General features: G+C 50.5%; 1 protein-coding gene and 1 long non-coding RNA gene across 3 annotated transcripts; one reads left to right on the top strand and one right to left on the bottom strand.

Annotated features, from left to right (window-relative positions):
* Positions 1-284: 284 nt before the first annotated feature.
* Defb1 (defensin beta 1) lies at positions 285-8,570 on the bottom strand. Its single transcript, XM_003479705.5, has 2 exons — positions 8,374-8,570; positions 285-494 (listed from the first exon to the last, which is right to left on the bottom strand). Exons 1-2 carry the CDS (start codon positions 8,432-8,434, stop codon positions 352-354), a joined length of 204 nt encoding a protein of 67 aa, XP_003479753.1. The 5' UTR covers positions 8,435-8,570; the 3' UTR covers positions 285-351.
* Positions 8,096-16,372, top strand: LOC134472747 (uncharacterized). Of its 2 annotated transcripts, XR_010042702.1 has the most exons (3): positions 8,096-8,519; positions 14,393-14,454; positions 14,779-16,372. It is a non-coding gene; the product is annotated as an uncharacterized LOC134472747 (long non-coding RNA). The 2 variants fall into 2 exon arrangements; XR_010042701.1 differs by having other exon boundaries at positions 14,393-16,372.
* Positions 16,373-27,155: the final 10,783 nt, after the last annotated feature.

Genomic DNA, 27,155 nt, shown 5'->3' with positions numbered 1-27,155 from the left:
GACACTCTTTGACATCCCAGAGTTTGGAGTCTACCTCTGCCAGGCCCCTGTGACTGCGTCCACTGAGCTCAGCACATATCCTTGATCTCAGGGGACCCTCTGCATCACTCATGTCTTGGTTCTGATGGTAAACTTGGGAAAAGAGACCTTCCCTAACCCTGGTCATGCTTCCTCTGGACCAGGCTGTGACTAGACTTGCCTCCCTTTCTAAGCCCAGATTGTCTTAACCTTTCCCAAACTGAGACACAATACTTAGTTTGGTGCATGGAGGCACTTTCCAAAAGTGGAAACAAGCATTCTTTATTAAAAGAAGTATTTCACATCCTTCCGCTGTGCCCCGGTCACTCAGGTTCAGGTGCAGCACTTCGCCTTCCCGTTGTAGCAGGTGCCAACGACTTTGGAAAACATGGGACAAGCAGAGTACAAACAGAACCCTCCGTTCCTCACACACTGGTAATGGTCCGATCTGTGGCCGAGACTTGTGAGAGCGGTACCTGGAGGGAGAGAACGGAGGCGTCAGACTCCTGATTCGTAGCTGTGATGACTTTGGAATATTTCAGGAAGGGAGAACCGACAACGGGCAAAGCACATGGGAAAACCGTCTCTTGTGAAGAGTGCACATAATTGAAATCAAACCCTTGATGAGTCCATCGTCAAGGAGCAACCACAGGTAGGACAGGGTTTTATTTTGCCCAGAGACCTTAAGACATGGAAGAACTAAGGTTACTCTTCAATCTTCTACTCCTTCTTGCCTCTCTCCAAATTCATGTCCTCTATTTTAAAAATGCTAACAAAGTTGCTTGAATAAATGTATGAAAAATGTTCAATATCACTGATTATTCAAGAGACACAAGTTAAAACAACACTGAGATTCCATCTCGCCCCAGAAAGAATGGCTACCATTGAGAAATCAACCAATAACAAATGCTGGAGGGACGGTGGGAGAAAAGGAACTTCTCCACTGTTGTTGGGAGTGTAGACTGGGCAACCACTGTGGAAATCAGGGTGGAGTTTCCTCAAAAAACCTGAAACTGGTGGACCCATTTGACTCATCTATTCCCCTTCTTGGTATCTTCCCAAAACAATTAAAAGAGTCACACCACAATAATATATATGCACCCAAGTCTGTGGAAACAAAGTTGGTAATAGTTAAATCTTGGAAACAACCTATATGCCCCATGAATGAATAAACAAGATGTGATTCTCTTATGTAAAGGAATACTACTTAGTCATAAAGAAGGATAAACTTGAGACATTTCTAGGTAAATGGATGCTCCTTGAGGCCAAACTCTTAAATGACATAAATCAGACAGATACACATGAAAATATCATATTGTTTCTCTGGTGTAAGCGAATAAAAGTGTAACTAAGAACCAAAATATATAATATAGACATTGTGAAATAATAAGAAATTGTTCAAAAGGAGGGGTGAATGGGGTGGGGAGGAAGGGAAAAATGATAAAATGGAAACAAAGCCTTGTGAATAGGGAATAGGGGTTCAAGGGAGGGGAATGGGAAAAAGAAGAGGAACTGAGATTTATTATGGACAGGTACAAGTTCCCTATGATGAATGTGATCATTATCTGTATCTAAACAGCATCAATAAAATTGATAAAAATTTTTAAAATGAAGTGTTGCCTGGACATACACACACCTTACACATTCCCATCTCAGTGACGGTGGTCACACTGCTCCCTCTGCTTTAAATCCCAACTCTGGCGCCTTCCCACCCCCGTTTCAGTGGAGTCCTTTGATCCTCCCCTGTCAGGATGAAATTACAGTTCCTCCATAGAGACGTCATAGGCTGCTCCACCGGAATTTATTCTGCCTTCTGCCCAGTGGCACAGAACCTCATTATTAGAGGAACCTGGAGACCAGTCTTTACTGGGTCCAGTAGGGAGCAGAGCCACTCTCTGATATCCCTGGTGGGTGATGGAGGCTGCCTCCTGCCCCTCAGAATTCATCCTGGAAAGCCCTAACCTCTATTATGCCACAGGACACAATATTTGGAGCCAGGGCTATTGAAGGGTTCACTAAGGCCCAGTGACTGGCATTATTGTAAGAAGAGATGGGGGGCTGAGGCTATAGCTCAGCAGCACAATGCTGGAAAGCACAAGTCCTGAGTTCGATTACCGGTACAAAAGGAAAAAAAAAACCCAAACCTCCAAAAACCAGAAGACACAAGGACACAGACTGCACAGAGGGAAGATGCGTAAGGATGCAGGAGAAAGCGCCATCTACCTACCAAGGCAGGAGGCCTCAGAGAGGCCAAGCCTGTTACCATTCTTGACCTCAGACCTCCGGCCTGCAGGAGTATGAGGAGGCGCTTTGTGCTGGCCAAGGCCTGCTCGGTGTGGCTTTGCTGTGGCGGCTTGCACAGTTCATCATCCACGCCAAGAGGCAGCACACTGTGACTTCCTGTGTCTGCTCCCCAAGCTGGAGAGACTGACCTTTGAGGGACTCCCAGCCTGGGACTCTTTTCCTGCTCTGTGAAGTTAAGCCTAATCTCTACTTCCTTGTTAGCAATTTCACTTTCTAGAAACTCCTTTCTCCCACTTTTCTTGATGCCTCATTGCTAGGCTCCCCTGGTCAAGTTCACCGCCCTTCACATTTTCAAGAGGCTTTCTCAAGATGGAGGCCTGGGCAAATGCAAGTCCATCAGTGTATTCCAACCACCAAGGGCAAAGGCCTCCACTCCTCTTGCTTTGTCTGCTGTGGGGTTGGGCTGCTTCATGTGGCTGCAAGTAGCTAAGTGCCCCTGCTCACATTTAAATGAAGTGAGACTTCAGGGGCCCCATGGCAAGTGCTCACCAGCCAGCCACACAGGCTCCTCCTTCCTGCTGTGAATGGTGCACATTTTTAGAGCCGAGGAATGTTCTGCTGTATGGCAATCCCACAGAGACTGAGAACCATCCTTCTGGCTCCCCTGCCCCATTCATACGCAGAGAAGCTCAGCGTCCCTCCCCACCATGCTAGTTACTAGAGATGGGGTCCAAGATAGCTCTGAGTCTTGGTAGCTCTGAATGGCATTGAACTCCAGTAAGATCGTGGTCAACCAGACTTTCTGGATGTCCAGGTCCAGCTTCCCCTGGAGGCTCCCTGAGCTGCTGGATTCTGCAGGAAGGTTCAGTTGGACCCCTGCAGCATGCTGGGATCCTGCTGCTAGGAAAACATGCAGAACTACAGGTTTGACAGCTTGTGTGAATCTGGGAGTTCTACACTCTTTACTATTCATCGCTTTTCTCAATAAAAGTGGTGATCTCTTTGTCTAATTTAGATCCTAATGCAGATTCTAGTGTAGATTCTATTGCCCTGGTAAGACAAGGAAGCCCAAATATAATTCAGCTTTTCAGAGCCAACATGGACATCAGAGCTCCTGCAGTTTACCTTCCCTTTCATCTGCTTCCCAGATGGAGAAAGTGAGGTCCTGTGGTGTCCCCGGAGAGTGCAGGCAGCCAGCCACAGGAAACCAGGAAAGGTTGGAAGGACCCTGTCCCTTCCTGAGCTCTCACTCCTTCTCAGCATGCTGGGGCTTGACAGAATAGCAAGGTAGCTAACAAGAGCTAGCTCCTGGGATCAGTTTCAACAGAATAATAAATTACCTGAACAAACAAAAAAGTGACGAGCTTAATATGCAGGTGCTTCGGCTGGGCTGAGAGTTCCAGAACTAAGTAGAGTGTGATTGGTTTAAAGTACTCTGCCTGGCTGTAGTCCAGCGTCTCAGCTGACCCCGTGTTCTCATTTCCAACCTTCCCATTTCCATCTTCTCAGCCGGTTATTTTCCCTTCAGGAAGTGACTAACACACTTACAGTACGCCCACTCCTCTCCACGGAATGCACCGCTCCACCTTACAGGCAGGCAGATTGGGTCAGGGAGGTCCAATGAAGCGTCAGTGATCCCACTACTCCCAGAACATGTTTTACCTCATTCTTAAATATTTCTTTTACCTCACTCTTAATTATTTATCTCATTCCTAAATATTCTGCCACATCACTTTCTTGAGCAAGCTTTGGGACGAGGTGGGCCTCAAAGGGGTGCCTGGGATGTGGAGTGAAGGTGAACACTCCTCCCTCGCCAACCTGGGTAGTTAAGGGAAGGAGTAAGTAGCCTAGATCTGTGGGGATCTGTGGGCACTAGAAACTGGTAATGCCCAGAGAAGGCACAGTGGTGGCTGTCACAGCTGGGCTGGATGTCCTAGATCTCTGCTGGGGGGAGGCCAGGGACATTGCTAGAAACCCTGACAAAGCTGGAACCCCTGACAGAGAATTAGCAGGGTCAGAATGTCGGCTGTGCCTAGGTTAAGAAATCGTGCTCTAGAGCAGCACAATACGTAAGAATCTTATGTTTTTGGTTCTGGCAGGTGTCTGAATCTCCTGGAAGGCTTGTTAACACCCTGCAGCCTGTCTGCCCTGCCCTGGGTTTCTGAGGCTGTGGGTCCAGGATGGGTGGTCATTTCTGCTTCTGACAAGTGCACAGCCCAGCCTGAAGCTGCCAGGTTAGGGAACACGGACAGCCTCATCTAGAATGCTGGAGGTCCTCCCTGTGAGCATATCCATGTGGCCTTCCCAGTCCTGACTGTCACCAAGCACTTAAGTTGCTCTCCTGGTGACATTTGCCTTCTCTGGGGCAGATTTGACCCACAGCAAGATGAGATGAATATAATCGTACAGAAAGGCATGTGCGTCAGGTCCTCGTTATAAATCTAAGGAAGCATAAGCAATACTTCTTATTCAAGGGCAGAAACAATTTGAAATCAATTAATGAAAACCTATAAAAGTGAAAACATTTGAAAAATGCATGCAAAATGCCAATGTTCTCCAAACTATACCTTATAAGTCTCCAGGGATTCCTTCAGTACTGGTTGACAAACTGATTATAAAGTCTGTTTGGAGAATCAAAGGGTTAAGCAAGTCATGGAGGAGAAGAGGGTGGAGGACTGGCTTTACAGGATTACTAATCATAGAGCCTCTGTAATTAAGACAGTGTGGCGATGACACAGGACAGACAGACACATGCAACAGCAGAAAGGTAGATGGAGACCTGTGCGTGTGTGGAGGATTGATGTGGAACAGCAGTGGTAGGCAGCGAGCTGTGGAAGTCTCCTCAGTTATGGGGTGAGGGGGTGCTCATACTGCAAAAAGCAGCTTGACCCTTGCTTCATAATACACAAGCACACTCCACACACACACACACTCACACACACTCACACCTCTCCCCCACTGCCAGTTGGATTATAAGCCTGAACATATAAGGAAAACAAGGTTTTCAAAGACAATCTTGAAGACCATTTATGTTTTTGAGAGAAGAAAGATTTCTAAGATAGAAATACACTAACCCCAGGGGAGAAGATACATCACTTTCATGTGCGTTAAAATTCTGATGAGACCTCTCTCAGGAGAGTTTCCGTGAAGAGAATAAACAATAAAGACCCATGGCAAGAGGCGATATCTGAATGCACATAACAATGTCTGGAATGTAAAAAGAGCCACCACCAATACATACATGAAGACAGAAAACCTGACAGAAGAAATGGATTAGCACAAATAGCATTTCACAAAGGATCTCCACACGCATAGTAACTGTATGCCAAAGCGCTCAGCTTATTATTTATCAGGGAAATGCAAATTAAAACCATAATGAGATAGAGTTCGGTACAGCGCCGTAGCTGGCCAAAATTTAAGGGAGTCAATATCATGTAGTGCTGAGGATTATGTGGATCAATGGGAATGTTCATTTGCTGATCAAGGAAATGTAAATTAATGTAAATGATTTTGGAGAACAGTTTGACATTCGTTATCTATTAAATTTGAATATATGCATATCATGAGACACAACCCTGCCTTTCAGGATATAGAAATAAAGGCAAATAATCACATTTTGCCATCTGAATCGCACACACAAAGCAGCCTTGCTGTGCAGTGTGAACTGTGGTGGTGACCAGGTGGGCAGGCAGGAAGTCCTCATCACAAAGGCCTCAGCACAGTGACCCTGGGCAGAGGGAGCTGGGCTGAGAGGCTCCTGGGCTCTGTGGGCAGCTCAGGGTTCTTCCTGACCTCCTTGGGGTCCTGGGGGCTCCCTGTACCATGATTCTCTAAGCTGCCCCCCATGCTTTATGAGCTTCCCGAAGGCACACTGTTCTTAGAAAGTCAAAAAGTAAAACCTGAAAGAATTTCCTCTGGGAGGTCATTTTCATGTCCCAGAGCTGGGAACCTCTCGTGCCCTGTGATTCTGGCACCGTCTCCTGCCTGCAAGGGCCCCTTCTGCCCATGGGATCCGAGTGTCCCTGTAACTCACGGCCACATTCTGCTCCTCACTGGGCCCCAGATGCCCTCCCTGTCCTCACCTGGCACTTATTCTCACCCTTGTCGGCACTGAGCTGGAGCCTGCAATAGGTGTTAGGGTTCAGAACCAGAGGAATTTAGAGAGGAGAAGGGGGAGAGGTGGTGGGGGCGGGAGTCTGGAGAGCAGGACTGTGCTGTTTTCCATGCTGTGCCCAGGGACTCCACCAAATGCATGGATTAGGCTGGCTACAGCTGGACAGCCGTGACCCTGCCTGGGGCTGCAGTGACACCAACCACTCCTCTGCCAGGGCTCACAGCATGTGTTGGTTCTGTGAAGGGCAACATGGTCACATCATTGCAGAAAAGGAACCAGGATGTGAGTGTTGCTGGATCATCACTGAGAACAGGACAGAGAGGAGAGAAGATTGGTAGCAGTGAAAACAAGACAGGTTAGATTTCCGTGGCTCCATCATGAGGCAAGCTTGCATGGGGAAGGGCTCACTGAGACCTTTCACATTGCTGAGAGGAAATGGGACCTAGCCCAGGTCATAGCTGGTGGGTCAAGGAAGAGTGGCCTAAATGAGAGTAAGGACAAGGCTGCTTTGAAATAGAGGGCCTTTATATAAAAAAGCCACAAACATAAAACTTCTCAAGGAACTGTTGACGATTGAGACACAGGCAGGAACGACTGTGACAGTGGCATTGTGCTGGTCCTTGAGCTGGGCAAAGTCTTCCTGATCCTTTGATTCTCTGCTTTCAACTTACCTACAGCTCCCTGTACTGGGCGCCAGGACTGGCTTCAGGGGCTGCAGCTGCAGCTCAGCAGAAATGTTGCAAGTGAAAACTGCGGGTTTTGTTACTCTATCTCTGGCTGTCACCCATGCTGTCTGCCTCACTACCTGCTCCTCACCCCTAGCTTTCTAAAGTCACCTCATCCTGGTGCAAATTAAGATGCCCAGAACAGACAGGTGGACACAGCCTGTGACAAGGGGGCTCAGAGCGGGTGCCATGGGTGCAGTATCCCAGGAAGAGGTTAGATAGGTGATCTCTGATCACATGATGCAGATTAAAAGGAAATCTCACAATCTTAGACAAGCTGATTTCAAACTCTTCTGAGCTGAGACAGTAAAGGAAGAGATTCTCTTTGTTACTCATGAACAACTCACACAAAATCAGGGCAGGAGTCACCCCAGAGCATGTGCTTCCACCACCAGCCTGTGCTAGCATTTTCCAGGCTTAAAGAAAAGCTCCTGTAGACTCCTTGAACAGATTTCTCTCCCTCTGTGATGCAGCTTGAAACACTTAGTACTTAGGAGGCTTTGGAACCCAGTTTTCAGATGAGAAAGGGAGTCATAAGGAAGCCAGTCCCACAAATCTGCAGAACGCCATACTCAGAAGAGAGCACAGGGGGTCTTCAAAGAGTTTCCTGGCTCTAGAAACTGAGGCTTACAGACACTGTGACAGAATAGGGATGGAAATGTGTCCTACATCCCCTCTGCAGCGCCCACCTTCTGTCACATCCAGACACTTCTGTTCTGTCCCAGAGAAGCTGGCATCTTGGGGCCTGAATTACCTTCCCTTGAACTGGGGAGACCCGGCCTGGAGAAGTGACCTGGGTTCCTCAGGAAGGGGAGGGTGCCTGTGGTCCCCTGAGGCCTGCAGAGGGCTGAGTCCCAGACAGAGGCTGAGCTGGTCTGGTGGGAGGGCTGGTATCTCACTGCCTGCAGCAGACCACAAGAAAGGACCAGCCAGTGACCTGGGGAGGGGGGCGATGCACCTCTCCAGGGGGCCTCTCCAGGTGTGAGGAGACTTCCTGAAGTACCTCCACATAGGGTTAGTGCCCTAGGTGTCCTAGGCCAATGCAGGGGTTAGGAGACTGAAGCAGCAGCCCAGTCCTGTGTCCTCATCTGGCTTGCTTTTCTGCTGCCCGGAGGACTGCTTGCAACCCCTGCAGGCTGGCGCTGCAGGCCACTGGACCAGAGGACACTCTGCTGCTGCTGGCCCCTATACACCCTGAGCCTCAGGTCCTCCGCTCTCCTTGCCCTCAGTGACCCCGCCCCCTGCCAGTGCCTGCTGTGTCCTTAGGGTTACCTGGGGCCATCTGGCAGAAGAGGAAGCAGAAGGCGAGCAGCAGCAGGCAGTGGGTCCTCATGGCGGTCTGCAGGCTGGGACCTAAGGCTGGAGAGGACCAGAGGTTCCCTTGGGACCTGGGCTGGCAGAGGCTTCCGGAGGCTGGGGTGAGGCTCTATTTATGAGATGCAGGATTGCACAACCCCTAAAGGGAGGTGGGGCAATCTAGAGTGGAGCTGTAATCGCTAACTCTTCTGTCATTTGATCTGAATAGACTCCAAGTCAGGTGGACACGTGGTCTCTGTCTGGCTCTGCCTTGACTTGACTCTCAGCCTGGGAACCCAAAGTCGGTCCCTCAGCCAGGCCTGTTTGTTTTCCAGCTTCTGTGGAGCCAGGCCCACCTGTGGCTGTGGCTCAGGGACTGAAATGAGGAGAAAAGAAGCCTTGGCAGGTGGCTGGCTGGGTCCAGGCTGGGTCAGTTCCCCGTGTCCCTGAGGGTGGCCTCAGCTCGCCCTTTACCCAGGATGGAAGTTCTTCCTTAGGCTGAGGCTGCTTTCCATCTCTCTGCTCTGTAATACTTTCACCTTGAGGAGCCAACAGCAGGTTTGTTTATCCAGCTGGACATGAGGTCCTAGGGATTTTCATCCTTGGCCCCCAGGGGGTGAGCCCCCAGTCCACCACAGAGGGCTTGGTGGGAGCTGCCCTGTCCAGCTGGAGTTTGGTGTCAGCCAGTCTCTCAGGAGCCCGTCTCTGAGGGTCCACAAATTTTAAATGTTTTTAAAATATTCTACTTTTTGTTGACCACTGCAATTTTTGAACCATGTCCTACTATCTAATCAGGGGCCTAACTGGAAGCATCAGAAGCAGGCTGTGGTTGATCTAGCCAGAAAGATGTTTATGAAGTTGGTCACCAAATCACAGAGGGGCTGAAAGCTGGGTTTGAGGTTCAGCTTGCAGGACCAGTTTTCCACCCAGGCCACAGAATTGGCCTGGTGAGGACCCTGGGCTTCACCCACAGTGGACTCAACACTGACCTGGATTTAACAGCAGCCACTACCCCACCAGCAGACTGCCCTTCTGCACCAAGCTCCCCTGTGTGCTTGTGTGTGTGTGTGTGTGTGTGTGTGAGAGAGAGAGAGAGAGAGAGAGAGAGAGAGAGAGAGAGAGAGAGAGAGAAAGAGAAGGGAGGGGGAGATAAAAGGGAGGGAGAAGAGAGAATCCCTTTTCCAGCTACCATGACCTTTGGCCCATCCCCCTTGTATTCCTGGTTGGTGTTTGGTGTCTGGATTTTATGACTAAATTGAGGTCTTTGTCACATGACCAGCGGCAAAGTGGTGATGGGAAGGAAGAATGTGGGGAATTTATTTGAGTTGTTTTTCTTTCTCACTCAGCTCTGAAAGTGAGAATTCCCCAAACAGTCAAATCAAATCATGTGAGCTATCCTGTGGGCAAAAACAACCAGGAGGAAGAAAGGAAAGAAAGAAAACCCTAGAACATATTCTTATGCATTCTTTTATTTTTCTGATTTGAGCACATTTGCTTGGTTCCTTTTATGTGATGAGAAATGTTGCAGTGCCTTGAAGTCCAGTGAGAAACCAGCCTTGTGGTGATGGCCTCCCCACAAAGTCCTCTGGGCAGGGGACAGCAGACAGGGAGTTGCCCTGAGCTGCCTGGGGCTCTAATGGGGCATCGCAGGGACCATGCTGGGAGCCGCTGGCAGGTGACACCCCAGGAGTGGAGTGCCTGCAGCTGCATGCCAGGTCCTGTGAGCCAGTTCTAGGGAAGTCCTTGGACCTGCTGGGAGCTGGTTATGGAGACCTCTGGAGAAATGCAAACTTCCCCTAAGGAAAACTTGAAGGAGGTGTGCAAAGGAGATCGGCTTGGCTTTTACTTTCTTGGATTCTCTCTGCTCCTGTACCTATTGTAAGCCCTCGGGGAGGAAGTTAGGGCAGAAGGCAGATAAACAGGCTCCTCAGTGACTGTTCCTGGTTTCCCATTAGCTTGCTGTGTGAGTTTGGGTAATTCATTTCTGTTCCCTGTCGTGCAGTGGTTTTATCCTGGTGTAAGTGGGACATGGTGACCTAGTCAGGCTATCAAAGTGAGGAATGAAGAAGATGGAGAAACACAAAATCTCTGGATTCTCCTGCTGCACCCAGCATGAAAGCTTTTTATGTCCATGGATGCAGGGCCTGAGAGGGCTCAGTACCTATAAGAAAGATCTAAGTTGTAGGACTAACTCTGCTTTGACCCTGGACGAGTGTTTTCAGGGATTTTTCTAGAGCATCTCACCACCCTGCTACTAACTTGCTGTTCTGTTTCTCAGAAGGCAGCCTGCATATCAGTGCAGGAGCATCACAGTTTTGCCCCATGACCCCCGAAAGTAGACCCAAGGGACAGCAGAGCTCCTTCCCTGGACCCTTCCCGGAAAAACACTGAGGCGCTGTCACCTTCCCCGAAGGCTGAGGAACCCAGCGCGTGCTGACAGGGTGGAGGTCACCACAGTAACAGGTGACCAGGAGCACTCACGTGTGACCAGACATGGCATCCATGTGTGTGCGGGTGACACAGGGTGGGGGTGTTTGTCCCTCCCAAATCCCAGTGGCTGGCCTCTGCCATCGCAGCTTCCTAAGTGGGGAGACTGACAAAGTGCTCCACGTGTGCCTGGGCATTGGAATGTATTCAGGGCCTTGACAGCTCTGGAGGTGGGGGGGACATTGAGGCTACACAAGGTAGGAGACATGGTCTACTGGGGGTGGTGAGGCTGAGATGAGCTCTGAGAGCAGAAAAGAGGTGAGCAGACAGAGACGTATTGGGAGGACTGTTCAGGACCACAGAAGGCAGCGTGTGTGCACATGTGCATGCGCTCAGGCACTTGTGTGCCTTAATGTAGAGCTGTGATTTTCTTCTTAGGCAAGAAAAGCCTTCTTAGGAGGCTTTGGAAGAGTCTGTGAACATCACTGCACCAGTTAGCACTTAAGAACTACCCTGGGATCAGGGCTCCACGGCCCATGACACAGGGCGTAGTATGGGACTCTGGAGAGGGTGATGCGTTCTTGTCCCTGGCATGGGTGATGAGGCCGGAGATGGAATAAGAACCACAATTCACGGAGGAGAAGGAGAGGGCTCTGGGCTCTGTGTTCTGTGTTCCAGTCGGGGCTGCGTGTGGTTAAGGAAAGGAGCCAGTTATGGGATACATTGGAGACCTCCAACCAAGGTCTGTGAAGCTTGAGAGCCAGGGCCAGCAGGCTTGGGAGGTGGAGCTGTCACCAGTGCTGGCCTGGGGTTGGGCTGGGGAAATGGGGTTGCACGGCAGAAGCTGAACGGTCCCCTCTGGACTGCTCTTCCTTCCTTGTCCCATTGTCCTCCTCTTGTGAGGAGAGCCTGGGTCATAGGTGGGTCAGAGGAGGGTACCCGCTGTCCTGGGGAGGTGGAGGAGAGAGCCCTGGGGGCATGCCCAGCGTTTGCTGCATCCAAGCCTGGCTTGCTGGCAGCACAGAACTGGTTTACATACACACCGGGTTCCAAGTGAACAGGGCTGCCTGAGTAACCAAATGTCCAGCCTTGGTGCCTTTGGGACCTCAATGCCTCCTGTGTGTAGACGCCAGGATTCTGGAAGGTGACTACATCATGAGGGTGCTACTCTCGCTGGGGACTCATCTGCTGGTGCATGCATGGCTAGATGTGCTGTGCAGAAGTCAGAGCCTGCACTGGGCGGGGGGCAGTCCCGGCACTGGGCTGTGAGCCTGGAAGGTGCAGCGCCATCCCCAGCTCTGCCCTTCTCTCTGCTTCCTGGCCTCTGAGACGATGATGTGAGCATCTCTCCTCCTGCTGCTTCTCCCTTGCCAGCACTGGGGCCCCTAAAACTTCAAGCTAAATACGCTCTTCCTCCTTGAGTTGTGGGTGTCAGTGTCTGCCGTGGGAAAGTGCCTAAGACGCCACCTGCTCCCCACAGTCCATGATGCTCCCCACTGGGGCTCTGGGTGTTTCCTTTGTTCCAGCCCCTGGGGGTTCTGTGCCCACTTATTCCTCATTGGCCCTGTGTCAGCTTCTGCTTCAGGTCCTTCTTCCCAGTCCTTCGCTGTGTTGATGAAGGGGCTGGGGGCTGGGCCGTCTCAGCACCTTTACAGCTGGTAGGGGTGCTCTAGCCGCAGGGAAGCGGGGTACATGTGTTGCTCTCTGGGTGCTCCAGCTCCTGTCTCTGAGTCACTGTCTTGCCCCAGCCCTTTTCCACGAAGCCCTCCCTACTTTCCACCCTTGCCCTAACACTGGCTGATGCTTCCCCAGTACCACTGGCTTCTGCTTTGCCCCCCATGGTGGCTGCCATGTTCTCGGGCTTGGTGAGAACTGAGGGGAACCCCATTTTCTCCTCCCATAGGGGAAACAGAGCTGGGCATGAATAACTAGTTTTGAGAGAGATGAATGAATGAAAATGTTGCTGGGGGCTGAGCCTGCCCACTGCAGATCCTCACGTAGACTCTCTCACCTCAGTGTGATTGTTGAGCAAAACACAGCAGAGCCAGGTCAGCCCATGCCTTCATCTGGGACTTCCACCCTTCAGGTCACAGAGAATGAATTTCTGTCCTTCAAGCTGCCAGCCTGGGGTGCTTGCGATGGCGAAACGAGTGCATGAATTTGCACCCCACTCTTGTTTCCTGGCCTGCTCTTTCCTGCACCTGTCTTGTCATCCAAACTTTGAATTTTATGATAGCAGCACTCATTCTGCCACTCCAGAAACAAACTAACAGCTGTGTATTTACATGTCTTATTTGAAACCTGGGCACTTTTATTGCTTTTGGGAGAACTGTAATATTTTATAGTTTGCCTCTTCCCAGGGAGGGGTTTTCGGTTATGCTTGTTTCATTTTGTTTTGAACTGTACACAACCCAGGAGTGGTAGGCTGCACAACGCCCAAAACTCTCCTTGGCCCCTTCCTCTTCTGGTGACCTTGAGTGTGGTCTGCAGAGTTGTGTCCTTGGTTGTTGCTTTCTAGGACGGGCCCAACAGGCTGTGCGTCTAGCAGGTGCTGTTCCCCTCAGGAGTTTGTCACACCACAGAATAAGTGACCTGGGCATGCAGAGGGAGGGGAACTCTGGGGTGTGGCAGGGATCAAGCCAGGTGGCCCCTGCCTGAGGCTGCTCCTGTTAAATATCAAACAGACCCAGTTTGAGGCAGTTCAGCCCAGCTAGGGGGCCCTTAGAGAGTCAATCTTGGCTGGGGCTGGAATTGGCTCCTTAGTGAGAGGGCGGGCTTAGGCCAGGCTCCAAGCCACTGTAAACACATCTGTTCCTTAGTGCCAGAAGAGGCCTTGACTGAAGGGAGTGAGGCCTGTCCCTGTGCCCCTAGACTGGACTCAGCTCTGTCCTTCTGCTGGAGCCAGAGCCACAGGGAACCTGACAGCTTCCATCAGTCACACTGGGGGGTTGTGTGGACACCTCACATTCAAATGAGAGAGGAGGAGTAATTAACAAATGCAAGGTGTTAACACTGCTTACTTCTACTCGCTCAGCATGGCATCACTGGCTCCTGCTCCCCAAAGACAGGAAGCAGCAGTGGGTCCAAAACCCAACCTGCAGAAGGCTTGGGGAGCCCTGCACTTTCACAGGCGGGAAGCCCAGGAGCCAATGAACATGGCCCAACAACAATTTTAACATTCTCAACAAAAGGGAATATAAAAGATTGGGGTGACAGGTATGCCAGTCATCCTGATCTCTTCTTTACATGTATGCTTGTATGGAAAATCACAGTGCCCCATAAATATGTACAATTACCTTGTGTCAGCTAAAAATAAACTCTGAAACTGTGAAAGGTGGTACATAATGTTCAGTCACCGTAATGATCCTAAGTCATGCAGCATTGTGGCTTTAACCGTCTTCACACTGCTATATAATCTCCACCAATTTCCTCTCCCCCGTGTAATGTTCACCTTGCAAAGCGAAAACTACCATTTATACTTTAATGTTTTTGTTAAAGTCAGTGTTTTTCTGGGTCAGTGTAAATTCATAAATGTTTTTTTGCCTCATTTTTTCTTCTTTGTATGCAGAGTTTAGATTTAGAAGGCAACTGCTGTGAGTTCACCTCATTTGATGCCGGGTGTTACCCATGGTAAGTCCTCCCCATCTCTCCCTCGGTTTTGGATTGTCCCTGTGCACTCGTACAGTGAGAGTCTCTGCCCTCTCTGGGCTCCCTGTGCTGCTTGTTTCCCCAGAACCATGCACCCCTTGTCCACCTCGATTCCTAGTTGTGTCTCCTCGGCACAGGGAACCTGCGGCTCCACTGGGCCGAGGCCCTCCAGGCAGGGAGCTGGCACAGCCGGACTCTGCTCCCTGGACTCCTACCCATCCAGGACAGCACCATTTCGCTGCCTAGTACCTAGTGCCATGAGAGCCATCGTTTCCCCTCGAGCTTGTCCTTAAATTTCTTCTTTAGTGTTTTAGGATTGTCCATAATCTGCGGGCCCCGTGGAGGGCAGAAGACCGACAGTGTCCCAGGCAGGCGTAGAGTTTCAGTCCTCTCAAGGGTGAGGTGTGATGGATGGGCTGTGGGCACCGGGGCTGCAGCCAGCTGCTTCTGTGCCGTGTGTGGGGCACACACGTGTGTGATGTGAGTGTGTCTCACAGCTGGGATGCTGGCGCCCAGGTCCGCACGGTGGTGGCTCGTCCATTTCCTGGTGCTTTCAGACACCAATCAAGGTTTTCTTGAGAAGTAAATACTATTTGGAGATACTGAAAATCCTATTTAAAATCCTTTGTGAAATACAATCTTGGTGTTTTAATCAATTCTGATTGATTCGTTAAAATAGTTATATGGGCGTATTTTTTTAATTGGTCCTCTTGGAGGCACCACGTTTTCTTTGAAGGAACACAAGGGTGTTATGCTGCATGTAGTCCGTAGAAACTCTACCCAGCAGATGCCCTCTGTTGCGCACCCGTACCACTTCCTGTACCTCATGGGCAAGTCTCAGAGGTGGCCAGGAGGGGGATGGTCTCTTTCCTTCCAGCTTACCTCCCACTCGCCCTCCGAGTGTGTGTTACAGTAATATCTCTATCAGGACTGAGTGCTGGAACGTGTCCCTCGCAGCCTAAAGCCATGCTTGGAGTGGGACAGGATTTATAGTCATGAAGGACTGGTTTCCTGAGGTGGCTGCAGGCTGTGTGCTGACCCATGGGACTGAGGACAGACTTTGCCAAGGAAGCTGCGGCCATCATAGACACCGACCTACAGGCCTGTGCCCAGGGCTGCTGCTTTCTGCCAATTTGAATCGGAGTATTCGAGCTGAGTCTCTGCCCTGTGCAGGGCACAGGCGCCCTGCCAGGCACCAGCCAGGGCTGTGACCTTACTGCCCTCAACTTGAACAGCCACGGACACACACAACCACCCCATGCATCAGGTTCCTGAGTGAGCTGTTGAGTAACAAAGTGTTTTTGGAGTTTTAAAAAGTGAGGAGAAGGTGAACGAGGTTCCCCACAATCAGACATTTTACACACACAGGAGGTGATTCCCTGGGGTGGAGGCCTTCCAGACAACAGCAGGAACCTCAGCTCTAGTGGGAACACGGAGGATTCTGTGAGCTTTGCGGTAAACAGGCTGTAACCTGCCTGTGTGCACCTACCGAGCAGAGTCACTCCCCTGGGAGAGGTGGGACAGTGCCGACGGGGAGCCCTGAGGTCACTTTTCCCCTCTTGAGCCCTGCCCTGGTTTCTGGGAATCTCGGAAGCCTGAGCATACTCAGGGCTCCCCAAGACCTTTGCTCTAAAGGGATCTGCATGTGTTTCATGTCAAGTAAGATCGTGACTCTCCTTTTGTTGAACACCCACTGGAGTGTTTCTTTGAAGGTATCTGTCTGTCTGTCTGTTGGTATACCTGTGTTAGATGATCTGTGACATACACGTGTGTATTTAATGCTGTGGATTGTACACAGCTGGGCACATGCCGTGTACGTGCCCATCATGCACTCTACCACTGACTACACCTCAGCCCCGAGGGTGTTTCTTACTGGAAATAAAGGCAACCGGAAGGACAAGGGATGGGACGATTTGTTGATCCAGGTAATATGCTTTGCTAGCCTCCGAGGAAGTAAAACCCACAGCCCATGCAGCTCAGTTCCATCGGAAATCCTCCCCAGTCACTTCAGGCTGTAACACTCATTTCTCCACTGATTTTCCAGACGTGAGAACAGCCACCAGGTGAGGAGTCTGGGGCTGCTGTAGTCACCAGGACCTGGAAGCCTGGGTGGAACCTGGGACCTGGGAAGTCAGTGGGAAGCCCGGGGACAAGGGGTGTGGAACCTGCCCGAGCCAGGGCTTGGGAAGATGGCTGGACAGGGTCCTTGGAAAATTCTGGACCATCTGCCACCCTCGGGCTCCTTCCTTTAGAAGAAGAGGAGAAGTTTTCTTTCTTATTATGTTAGTGTCTAGCATCCCCCAGGCCTTCAATGGGCCCTCCTGAAATGGCCCCTGCAGTAGGGCTGCCGACAGTGACCCAAAGCACAGGTCCTGTCACCACCTTCCCTGGGTGAGCAGCTGGGGTGAGGCCACTGCTTTGCACTTTCACACGCCGAATTACACGCTCTAATCTGAAAACACACACTGTCTTAGTTTTAACATTTTGAGGTTAAGATGAATCTAATAATGATATAAATAATTGAAATGATTATTTCCCCTCCCCACCATTGTGTAACACATCGTGAAACCAACATCCACAGGTATTTTGAATGAAGGAAAATTTGTATTTCATTTCCAGCTTTGCGGTGGCCTCATGCATATGAATGATCCCCTCTTTACAGAAGCAGTTTCTAGTAGGTGAGGCACCTCATTCTTCAGTTAATTTGCACAGCTAAGTTAGGGGGAACCATCCTCTGTTGTGGAAAGGGCTGGGCTTGATTTCCAGTGAAGGAAAGGAAAATAAAGACCTGGTCCACATCCTCAGGAGTCTAGGGCCTCAGGAAGCTGAGTGTCAGTTTTATCCATGGCTAGACCCAATGCTAGTCTCTAGGAGTTGTGGGAGAGGAGGGATCAGGTCCTGTGGGACTGTCACAGGCTCTGCAGAGGAAGAGCCCTGAACGCCAAGCAGGACATCCAAACAGGATGCTGAGCACTGGCATCTTGCAAAGCCAAGGGAGTGTATTGCAGGGATGGGTCATGGATTTTGGTGGCAGAAAATATGCTTGATGTCCTGGGTTCCCAATGCACCCTGGGAAAACTTGTCAACCCTCTTGGTGTCTTGCTGCTGGTGCCAGGCTGCTGCTGGAATGAAGAAGTTAGTATCATCCAAGAGCTACACGGGCTGACTGTCTTTGCCTCTTTGGAAGCGGGGTAGAAGTCTGGGTGTTATCTTGGAGGAAAGAGATGATGTGGTCTGGCCCTGCTTGGTGAAGGCAGAGGTGGAAGTGGAGGTGGAGGAGTGGCTGGAGGGGAGCTGCCCTATGGTCACTCCTTGGGTTGCAACACACTGTAGGTCCTTTGGGATGAGCAGAAAGGACCCACCCTGTTCTCTTTCCCTTACTCTGCTTTTGCTTTGTGTCCCAAGCCTACAGAGGCATCCCAGGGTCAAAGGCTTGCCAAGGGAAGACCATGTCATCCATGTGTTTATTTATCTAGAGGATGAGCTGGGTGACATTTGTCATGTTCTGCTGTGCGCTGTCACAGGCAGGACAGCACAACCCTCATTCTTAGCATGGAGTGTGCACGCTGGACAACTTCAAGTGTTAAAATTCTCCATGGAGGAGGAGGAGCACATACAGTATTTGTGTAACACCAGAGACACCAGCTTCACTTGGGTTGGAGTGAGGTCTCTTCAGAAGTGGAGTTTTGAAGCTGATATTTAAAAGATGATTAGAAGATTGATAGGCAAAGGAGGGGTACAGGAAGTATAGAGAGAAAGGTGGAAAATGGGGGGAAAGGGAGGCAGAGGAGAGATTATGACTGTCCTAAGCCAAGGGAGCTGAAGCCCTAGCACATTCCATGCCAGGAACAGACGGAGGTGCATCACAGCCAGAACTGCAAGACAGCAGGGTAGCTGGAGAGTGATGATAGTAGCTGGGAAGGTCCCCCAGAGAGCTGAGGCTTTCCTCCAGGGACCAGGGGAAATCATTACCAGTTCATGACACTGTTGTTTTCTGACACTGTGGTGGATTACCTATAACCTAATATTTGCCATTCTGACTGTTTTAACTATACACTTCAGTGGCATTCAGCACATGCACATTATTATGTAAGAGTGTCAACCATCTCAGAACATTTTCAACTTTCTAGACTGACACTCTGCCTGTTAGACACTAGCTTCCCACTTCTCCTTCCCTGCCCCCTGACCATTTCTATTCTGGTTTCTGTTTTTTGTGGATTTGGCCATGCTAGGGCCCTCAGATAAATGAGATCATACAGTATTTGCCTTTTATGCCTGGCTTTTCACTCAGCACTACATCAGGAACATTCATCCTTGTGTGGCTTTGGGTGCATCTGTGGTCTTGAATCATAGTTCCCTAGCTGTGCATACTACCCCTGTGTATCCAGTTAGACCCCGTACAGGCAGGGCAGTGAGGATGGTGAGGAACAGGAGCATGCAGAGCCCCTCAGGAAGAGGCCCAAGAGGCTGTACTTGGATGTGGGCCCTGAGGGAGGGAGCGGAGTGCAGCAAGGAGCAGCTGGGTGGGTGAGCCTGCCCTTATCAGGACCCCTGAAGTGCCCATTTGCGTGGAGTTTGAGAAGGACACATCCATATGGACAGGGTACACAGCTGCAGTTCAGGTCTAAGCTGGGCGCTCAGATGAGAAATTCACCAGCCGAGGGTGACCATCAAAACCCACGGGATGTGCATGGTTCCCCAGAGCCAGGTGCCCAGTGAAAGGCGAGAGCATTGATGAGATTCTGAGTGGCTGTGGTGTCCCTGGTCCAGGGGAGCTACCTCAGTCACCAGCAACAGCGAGTACCTAGTGGACCCGGTCCCCGGTGCTTTCTCCCTCAGTGACTCTTTTTACCTCTTTACTGTGCTTTCTTTGGAGTCATTGTTTTGCTGTCATCTTGGATTCTAGAATCGGATCTGATTGATTGGTGTCTTTATGACAGGGGCCAGAACTCCCCCAAAGTGACTGCGACAACAAATCCCCATGATGCATCTGCCCCACCAGGGGGACTGAGGCTCCCTGGCATCTGTGAGTCGCCCACAGACACACAAACCTCCATGACAAACAGAGCTTAAGGGGGACCCAGGCAGAGCATCACGGTGTTGTGACAGCTATGGGCAGAGAAGCACTTGTGGGAAACAATGGTGACATGAGAGCTGGAAGAGGGCTTGCTGGTTTTAACAGCATGGATCTCACATGGGGCAGGGCAGGGATGGGGGCGTGGGTGTACTCGGGGGCAGGCTGTGTGGCTGTGGAAACAGAGACTGCCCACAAAGGGGTCACCTTTGTGTTCCTGGCCTAGTTGCTCCATCTCTGAGCCTTTTCTTCCCTGTTTCCAAAGTGACACATTGTGGCCGCTGACACCCAACACCACCCACCAGCTCTGCCCTTGGGAGGAGACAGAGAAGGGAGGAGGTTGCCAGAGTTGAGGCCAAGGTCCTGTCGGTTCGGAGTGACTTTCCTGACCCTGTGGGTGCTTCCTGCTCTCCCTGTTCTGTAGCAAGCCACAACAGAGGCACCCTGGGGAGTTGGGCAATGTTACTGTCACCATCTGCTCTCAGAACATTAAGGGAGTTTGGATTCTGCAGAGGGACTGGCATCTTCTGCTGTGGAGAAACACCCAGGTCACCTGCAGACAGCTTCCCAGGTTTGGTTTCAGAGTGGCAGGAGAGAGGAGGTCCAGACTTGGGGCTCAGCTTTGGCCTTGAGGGCCTGGAGAACCACGGCTGCCTGCTCCTACAGACACATGGAGGCCTCTTCAGCCCGCTCACTCCAGGATGTGTTTCCTCATCCCAGGTGGGGTCTACAGAATGCTCCTGCTGGACACAGATGGAAAGATCCTTCTCTCCTAGAGAGATACTTGTACATCTGTGGTCACAGATGTACAACCTTAAGAGCCTGGTATTGTTACCTCCATTTAATACTCAAGGACACTGTTTCAGAGGCTAATGACTCATTCAGGTGGGAAAGGGATCATATGCATCAGGCAGAAGTAAATTGTGATTGGGCAGCAAAATTGTAGGGGTATTGGCCAGAGGGTTGCACAAGGCAGGTATGCAGGGGTAAGGAACTTTTGGAGCCAGGTGCTCCAAACCTCCTGGAGTACATGGTTAGAGATGAAAGGATAAAGACCAGGGCCCACAAGTCCAGATAGGATCAAAATGCATTGCCTTGAGGAATGAATGCTCCGGCCTGTTTTAGATTGGCCCCAAGGTCGGTCCTTTAACAGAACACCCTGTCCTTCCCTGTCCCTTCTGTGAGTGCCTGCACAGTTGCCCTTCATTTCTCTTTGATCCTTGCTCTCTGGTTCTGTCCATGAAAAGCCACGGAGGTTTCAGGCTGGGCTGTCCTTACCCAACTGTCTCACACTAAGGGGTCTCGGGTAGTGGCCACCCCTCTTGGAATGTGGTGGACGCTGACTCTGAGTCATCCATAATTAATCATCTGTCCCTGCCCCATGCTATCTATGGTCATGAACTGTGACAGGAATTATTGATGGGAACAGGAAATGGTTGCCTGCTTTTCCTGGAAAAGGGGTTGGTGAAGAGGCCAGTGCTCGGAAGAGCACCTATGCTCCTTCCTGATCTGAGAGCGGATCTGCTCTTTCTGTGGATCTCATCAGGTTTTCTCACCCCTGCCCCCCACTGTCACCTGTGTCCATGCCCAGTCCCACCCTACACCACAACCCTGCTCCTCCTGCCTGTTGCCCCAGGGCAGTCCTTGCCCCTGCCTCACCACATAGGAGGAAGGAGAACTTGTGTCCGTCCCAGGCCAGCAAACCTTTCCTGATCCTCCACCTGCAATGATGTGACAGTTCCCAGTATTTGTTGCACTTCATGGTTCTTTCCTGATTCTTCTGTGTCTGCCTGAATCATAAACTCTTGTCTCTTTATCTCCTTGGTATTGGAACAAAATGGCAAGCAGCCTTTGGATTTCATCTTCACTAAACCCATGACATTAGGAGGCACATAATGAACCTCAGCAGCTACCTGCTGATTTCAGATACATCCATGCAGTGTTCTCAGGCTTATTGATGCGCTCATTGTGTGAGCAGCTGACCTCAGGTTGGGGTTAAGTCTCCTGCTGGTAAACACTATTCTGTTGACTAGTGTGCAAAAAGCACCTCATTAAGTAGCTGCTCATTTCCTCTACTGCACCCCCTGGCAGCCGTCTCTGCCAGTGCTCCCAACCTGGCAGGCATGCGCAGTGAGTCGGAGCTCTGCTGGGCTCATGCTTTCCTGTGACCTTGTAATATGAGTGTCCCCAGGTCTTCTCCATTTCTAGATGAGGAAACTGAGATCTAACCATGTGAACCAACTCAGCTGGCTTCTCAGTTCCTGCATTTACACTGCCCTTCCCCCAGCTTTGTGAACTTTTTCTTATTAATATATGTTTGGAGGCCATGAGTACATGGGGAATTGGTACATGTGCACCATGCTTCCTAATTCCTTTTTCATGTCCTTGCTTTCTGTCATGGCTTATGTCCAGATGTCTCCCCAAAGCCTAGTGCAGACACATGTGGGGCTTTTCATAAGTGGCTGAGTCTGGAGAGTGATTGACTCATGGTGCAACAGTAGGATGAAGGGCACTAGGATTGGGGGTGTGTGACTATTAAATTAGTCCACTGATTGGTTGGGCACCCACTCTAAGCCAAGTAGCCTAGATAGGATACAGGAGGAGGCACAAAGAGGCTGCTACTGTTCCTGGGGGATGCTGGCTTGCTTTTGCTGTCTTCTACTTGCCAGGAGCTATTTCTCCTCTGCAATGCCCCACTGCCACCCCACCTTGGAGCCAGCTGAGTATGGACTGGACCCTCAATAAACTGTGAGCTAAATAAATCTTTCTCCCTTAAGCTTTGAGTGTCAGGTATTTTGTCTCAGCAGTGAGAAAAGTAGCTAAGACAGCCTCCCTCCCTCTTATCTCCTATCTTATCTTTGTCCTTTTCTCTTTTGCAAAAGCTTTATCTTCCTGTTTCCTATTGTCTGTCTTTTATCTTGTTCTTTAATTTATTTGTACTTTGGGTTTCTCTCAGACTTGTTTAAGCTTGTGTGTCTGATTTATTTTACTTATCCATCTGCAGGTGCAGCTGTCCCTTTTCCTACAAAAGATTCAAGTTTGTACTTCTTTATTACCAGGTCTAATTCCTGGGCTCTGGTGCTTCCAAGAGTCTAAGGGAGGAAAAAGGCACAGATTTACACAGGGCAGGAGGGGAGAGGCTCCTGGGAGCAGTGGCGGGAAGGAAGAGTCCGTGGGGCACCTGCAGCCTCCTGGAGAGGAACTCTGCTCTGGAGCTCACCCAGGCTGCCCAGGCATGGGCAAGTGTGGGCCCTCTGCATCTCTGAGCTGAGCGCCTGGCCAGGTGGGAAGCAGGTCTTCCTTTGGACTTCCACAAACTTTGGTTCCACCTTCACACATAGGTTTCAAAATCACCATTTCCATTAGAAGTGTTCAGAGTCAAAGCAGGCTTTATTTATTTATTATTTATTTATTTAATGCATTGATGTATTGATGGAGAAGTATTTCAGAATGGCCAGTGACAGCTGTCTAGCAGGGCAGAAGGGGATGTCCCATCACCCCCACGCCTCCCTCCGGTAAGTTGAGGTAGGCCAGAATGGGGGTTGAGTTTCTGGTTCCTGGAGCTTGCAAGGCGTTGTCTAGCTGCAGGGCCCCCATTGGCTTAGGACCAGGGTTCCAGTGGTGGTAGTGCTCTGGTTGTGTCCACGAGCTGCACATGCATTTCCAGCTAACAAGGGCTAGCCAGAGATGTCACCCAGGCTTTGTCTTAGGCACTGAGTAATGGGCTGCACTGTCTCCCTCCTGAGCGCTGCCTCCTCATCTAATCCAGGAAGCACCATCTCCTCCCATGGGTGCCATGCACCTTGGTACCTTTCCCAACCCTGGTCTGGATTATGGGGCAAGGCCATTCATATCACAGGGCGAGCCACACAATCCAGAGACTGGAACCCAGTGCCCTCCCTGTCACCATGAACCAGTTACTCAAGACTCTATGGATGAGTTTCTGAAGGCCCCTCATGCTCCTTGAAACCCGGGGCTTCACTGAGTCAAGTCTGAATTCCTACGAGTTGTACACAGTGTGGCCTGAGCTCTCGTGATGTCCCCTGAGCTGAGGTCCATGTCCTCATTTAATTCTGGGAGCTGAGTGCCCCTGGCTCAGGATGTAGACCCTGAATGCAGAGAATCCAAGCGCTGCAGCTGGAGCTTGAGGATCTTAGGAGTTTCCCAGCCTCACCATCAGCTTTGGGTAACTGTTATTTCTTCTCATGAACATACATGTGTTCATTTCTTTATTAAGTATAATAACGATGTGCAGATGTTTTCATTTGCATGTGATCATGGGATTTGTTAACATTAATGCATAGCTAAACAGAGCTGAGCCAGGCTTATCAAAATCATATCTACACTGGAAATCTTCTAGTAATATGTGACATCATGCTGGTAAAACAGTCAAAGATAATAATGGAACAGAAGTATTGTGGGAAAGGTGATTCTTTCTGTTTCTGCACCCTAGATGCCAGGTTTTTTTTCTTTGCATTTGTACATGGGAACCTGCACACAGATGTGGGCTTTCTGTTTTCTTGTTTTTCTCATGTGAATGTGTTCAGGTGACAGTTGGATTAATGAATCAGTTTTATCACTTTGCTTTACTGTGGAGAGCTTTTCTTGCCCTGTTCCCCCTGAGATCCCTTTCTGATACCTGCCTGGAAGCCTCCCCTCGCACCAGCGCTCTGAGCACCTGCCGTGGCACCCAGCCTGGCGACCGCCCGGGAGAGCTCATGGAGGGGCTGATGCTGGCTCAAGAAGGACTCAGAGAGTGGCTTGTGAGGTTGGTGGGTGGAAATCCTTGTGCGGCACCGGACGGGGTGCAAAGGGCTCTCTAAGCCTGGAATCTACCTGTGTACAGAGAGAGCACATCTTCTCTCACCATTCTGATTTCCCACGCAAGGAAACAGAGCACGGAGGGAGCAGAAGCAGCTCTGACCCCAAGAGGAACCTTCCAGTCCTTCCAGTGGGAGAAGCTGGGGCAGTACTTTCAGATCGAAGTGGATGGACCTGACTGTAACTTTGCCAGGCAGCCTTGCTTTCTTTTAGCCCTCAAATCTGTGCTTCTGTCAAAAACCCGAGTAGACAGCTGGAAACCCGTGTCCCCACCTGTCCTCCTCCTGCCCCCTCACTGCTGCACCTCTAAGCACAGGTCTCTGGGGCCGGACCTCCCCTCTGCACTCCCCGGAGCTGAGAGGAGTTTGGCAAACAGGGATGGGTCCCAAGGGGAGTTCTTGGATGAATGAAGAGATGCAAAGCAACTTTCTTAAAATCAAGGCAGGTTTTATTCCCTCGTCTTGATTTTCTGTCCACTGCCCTTGGATTGGTTGCTGCTCAGCACTCTCATCTTGAAGACAAGAAATAATTACAATTCCTGATCCTGGGGAGGGAAAGATAGAGTTAATAAATTAAAGCATTTGAGAATGCCATTTTAAATATGTTACTCTAGTTTCTTAAATGGATGAGTAAAGATTGCATATCTATGATGACATCATGTTTTTGAAACAGATCTACACTGTTGAATGGCTAAATCAAACATTAACACATGTGTTGTCTCAGATCCTTTTTTCAGTGAGAACACTTAAAATCTACTCTTTATGCACCTTTCAAGTATACAATCCATGATTATCAAAGCAAGTCACTATGTCTGCATAGATCTCTGGAACTTGCTTCTCCAATATAACTGAATTGTTCATGCTTTGACCAGCATTCTGCATCCCAATACCGCTCATTCCAGCTTTTTATATTGAGTTACAACAGCAGTTTTCAGTCAGCATGATTATTGCCTTCCAGGGACATCTGAGGACATTTTGGGCTGTCCCAGCAGATGGGGAAGTTACTGCCATCTTATCGGTAGAGCTCACGGGTGCTGCTAATACCCTTTGAGGCTCAGGACTGCTCCCCATGCAAAGGGTTCCTGGGCTGAAGTGGAGAGAGAGCCCAGATGAAACACTTGGCTGAGAAGGTGGGGCGCTCCTTTGGCTTCGAGTAACTGATGACCAGGTTCCAGTAGGGGTGGGAACTGTCTCGCCTGCTGTCCATGTCACCGAATGCCTTGGTCCAACAGGGCGCAGCGCTCAGTACAGCATGGACAGCACTGTGGGCTGGGCCCACACAGCCTGGGTGTCACCAGAGATGATTAACAGTGAAGCCAGGCGTGCAGAAGTCTTTCCTTGTGCTCACTCCTGTGAGCTGGAGACTGCATTCCTACCCTCTGCCCAGCTGCGTGGGTGCATCTTAGAGACCCACAGGTCCAAACCCCCATGTTGGAAGCTACAGGTGGCCGAGAAGGTAAACAGATGCCTGCCCACCACAGAGGGAGATAAGGACAGGTGGAAACTCCCACACACTGTCCCTGCCTCCTTTTGAAGACTGGAGCAACACCCAGGCCTCACAGATAAAGTCACACACATTTAAACCAACTGTGCTGCCAGGAAATTGGGCAACTGTGTGTCTCACTGACCCCAGGTCCAGACAAATATGCTGGGATGATGAGCTGTTGGAAACCATAATCTGTCAAATTTCCAGGTCATTCTAATCAGCCTGAACATCCACGTTCCCCCTTCATTTATCCACTCACTCGGATTCCAAGCAGCTCTCACTTCTGACTCCTAGACCAGCAGGACGCCTTTCCTGGACCTGACATCCCGATCCCATCTCCTCTTAGTCAGGGGCTCTGGAAGAGATGTGGAAAGTTGACAGAGTGAGTCCTTTCCTCAGCTGTCCTCGTGAGCTTGGCAAGGCCCTAGGCCGCAGTAGTGGGGCGCTTCTGCCTTCTAGGATGGCAGCCTGGAGCTCAGGGCTCCCGCCTCCCCCGGCCAGGACAGGCAAAGGGATCAGATGCCAGGAACAGAAAAGTCCTTTCCCTGCTGCAACTTTCACTTTATTGTTAAGGGTTAACCTTGTGGGAGAGAAGGGTAATAAACCCATAAAGTCTGTGTGCGTGTGCAGGTATGTGTGCATGTGCATGGAGATACCGTGGCAGGAAAAGTGTGTGATAAACCTTAAGCGGCAGAGAGGATGGAGGAGCTGGGGTAGAGGGAGGTGGTTTGAGGGGGCGACTGGAGGGGGCTTTACCGACTTGGAAGTGAAGGGGGAGCACTAGAGGGTTGGGCGGAGAGCTGGTTAATGATCAGCTGCCAATGTCATAAGCACAAGGACACATGCTTGTGCACTTGTGCACAGGTACATACACACACATGCACACAGACACAAATACACGCAGCACACAGGTGCGCGCGCGCACACACACACACATACACACACACACACACACACCAGCTGGCATTTCCTTTAGTCTGCAGTTTTATCCACTGCTACTTGCTGGCCAGATTTCCACAGGGGTGCTAAGGAGAAGGGGTCAGGGCTGGAGCCCCTAAGAGGAAATATTCTCAGGGCTTTTGGGCTTGGGAATTTGGGAGTTCCACAGCAGAGCAGCAGAGACTCACAGCGTGGAGGAGGAACGGTGGCTCTGTCTGACTCAGGTCCCTTCCCTTGCCTCCCTGGCCAACTGCTGCAGGCACCCAGATTGTGGTGTGGTGGGTGGGGCGGGGGGGGGTTCAGCCTTGGCTGCAGGGGTGACTGGCCATGTTGCAAGGCCATCTTCGTCCCCAGTCCTGCTCAG

This window comes from Cavia porcellus, unplaced genomic scaffold (assembly GCF_034190915.1).
Source record: "Cavia porcellus strain 051 isolate PalLab524CR breed Dunkin Hartley unplaced genomic scaffold, mCavPor4.1 scaffold_24, whole genome shotgun sequence".
NCBI lineage: Eukaryota > Metazoa > Chordata > Mammalia > Rodentia > Caviidae > Cavia > Cavia porcellus.
This window is presented reverse-complemented; position numbering and strand designations above follow the sequence as displayed.

Coding starts and splice junctions, on each gene's coding strand:
- Defb1 (XM_003479705.5), bottom strand. CDS start 8,434: ATGAGGACCCACTGCCTGCTGCTGCTCGCCTTCTGCTTCCTCTTCTGC. Junction 495..8,373: donor CTTCTGCCAGATGGCCCCAG/GTAACCCTAAGG, acceptor CTCTCCCTCCAG/GTACCGCTCTCACAAGTCTC.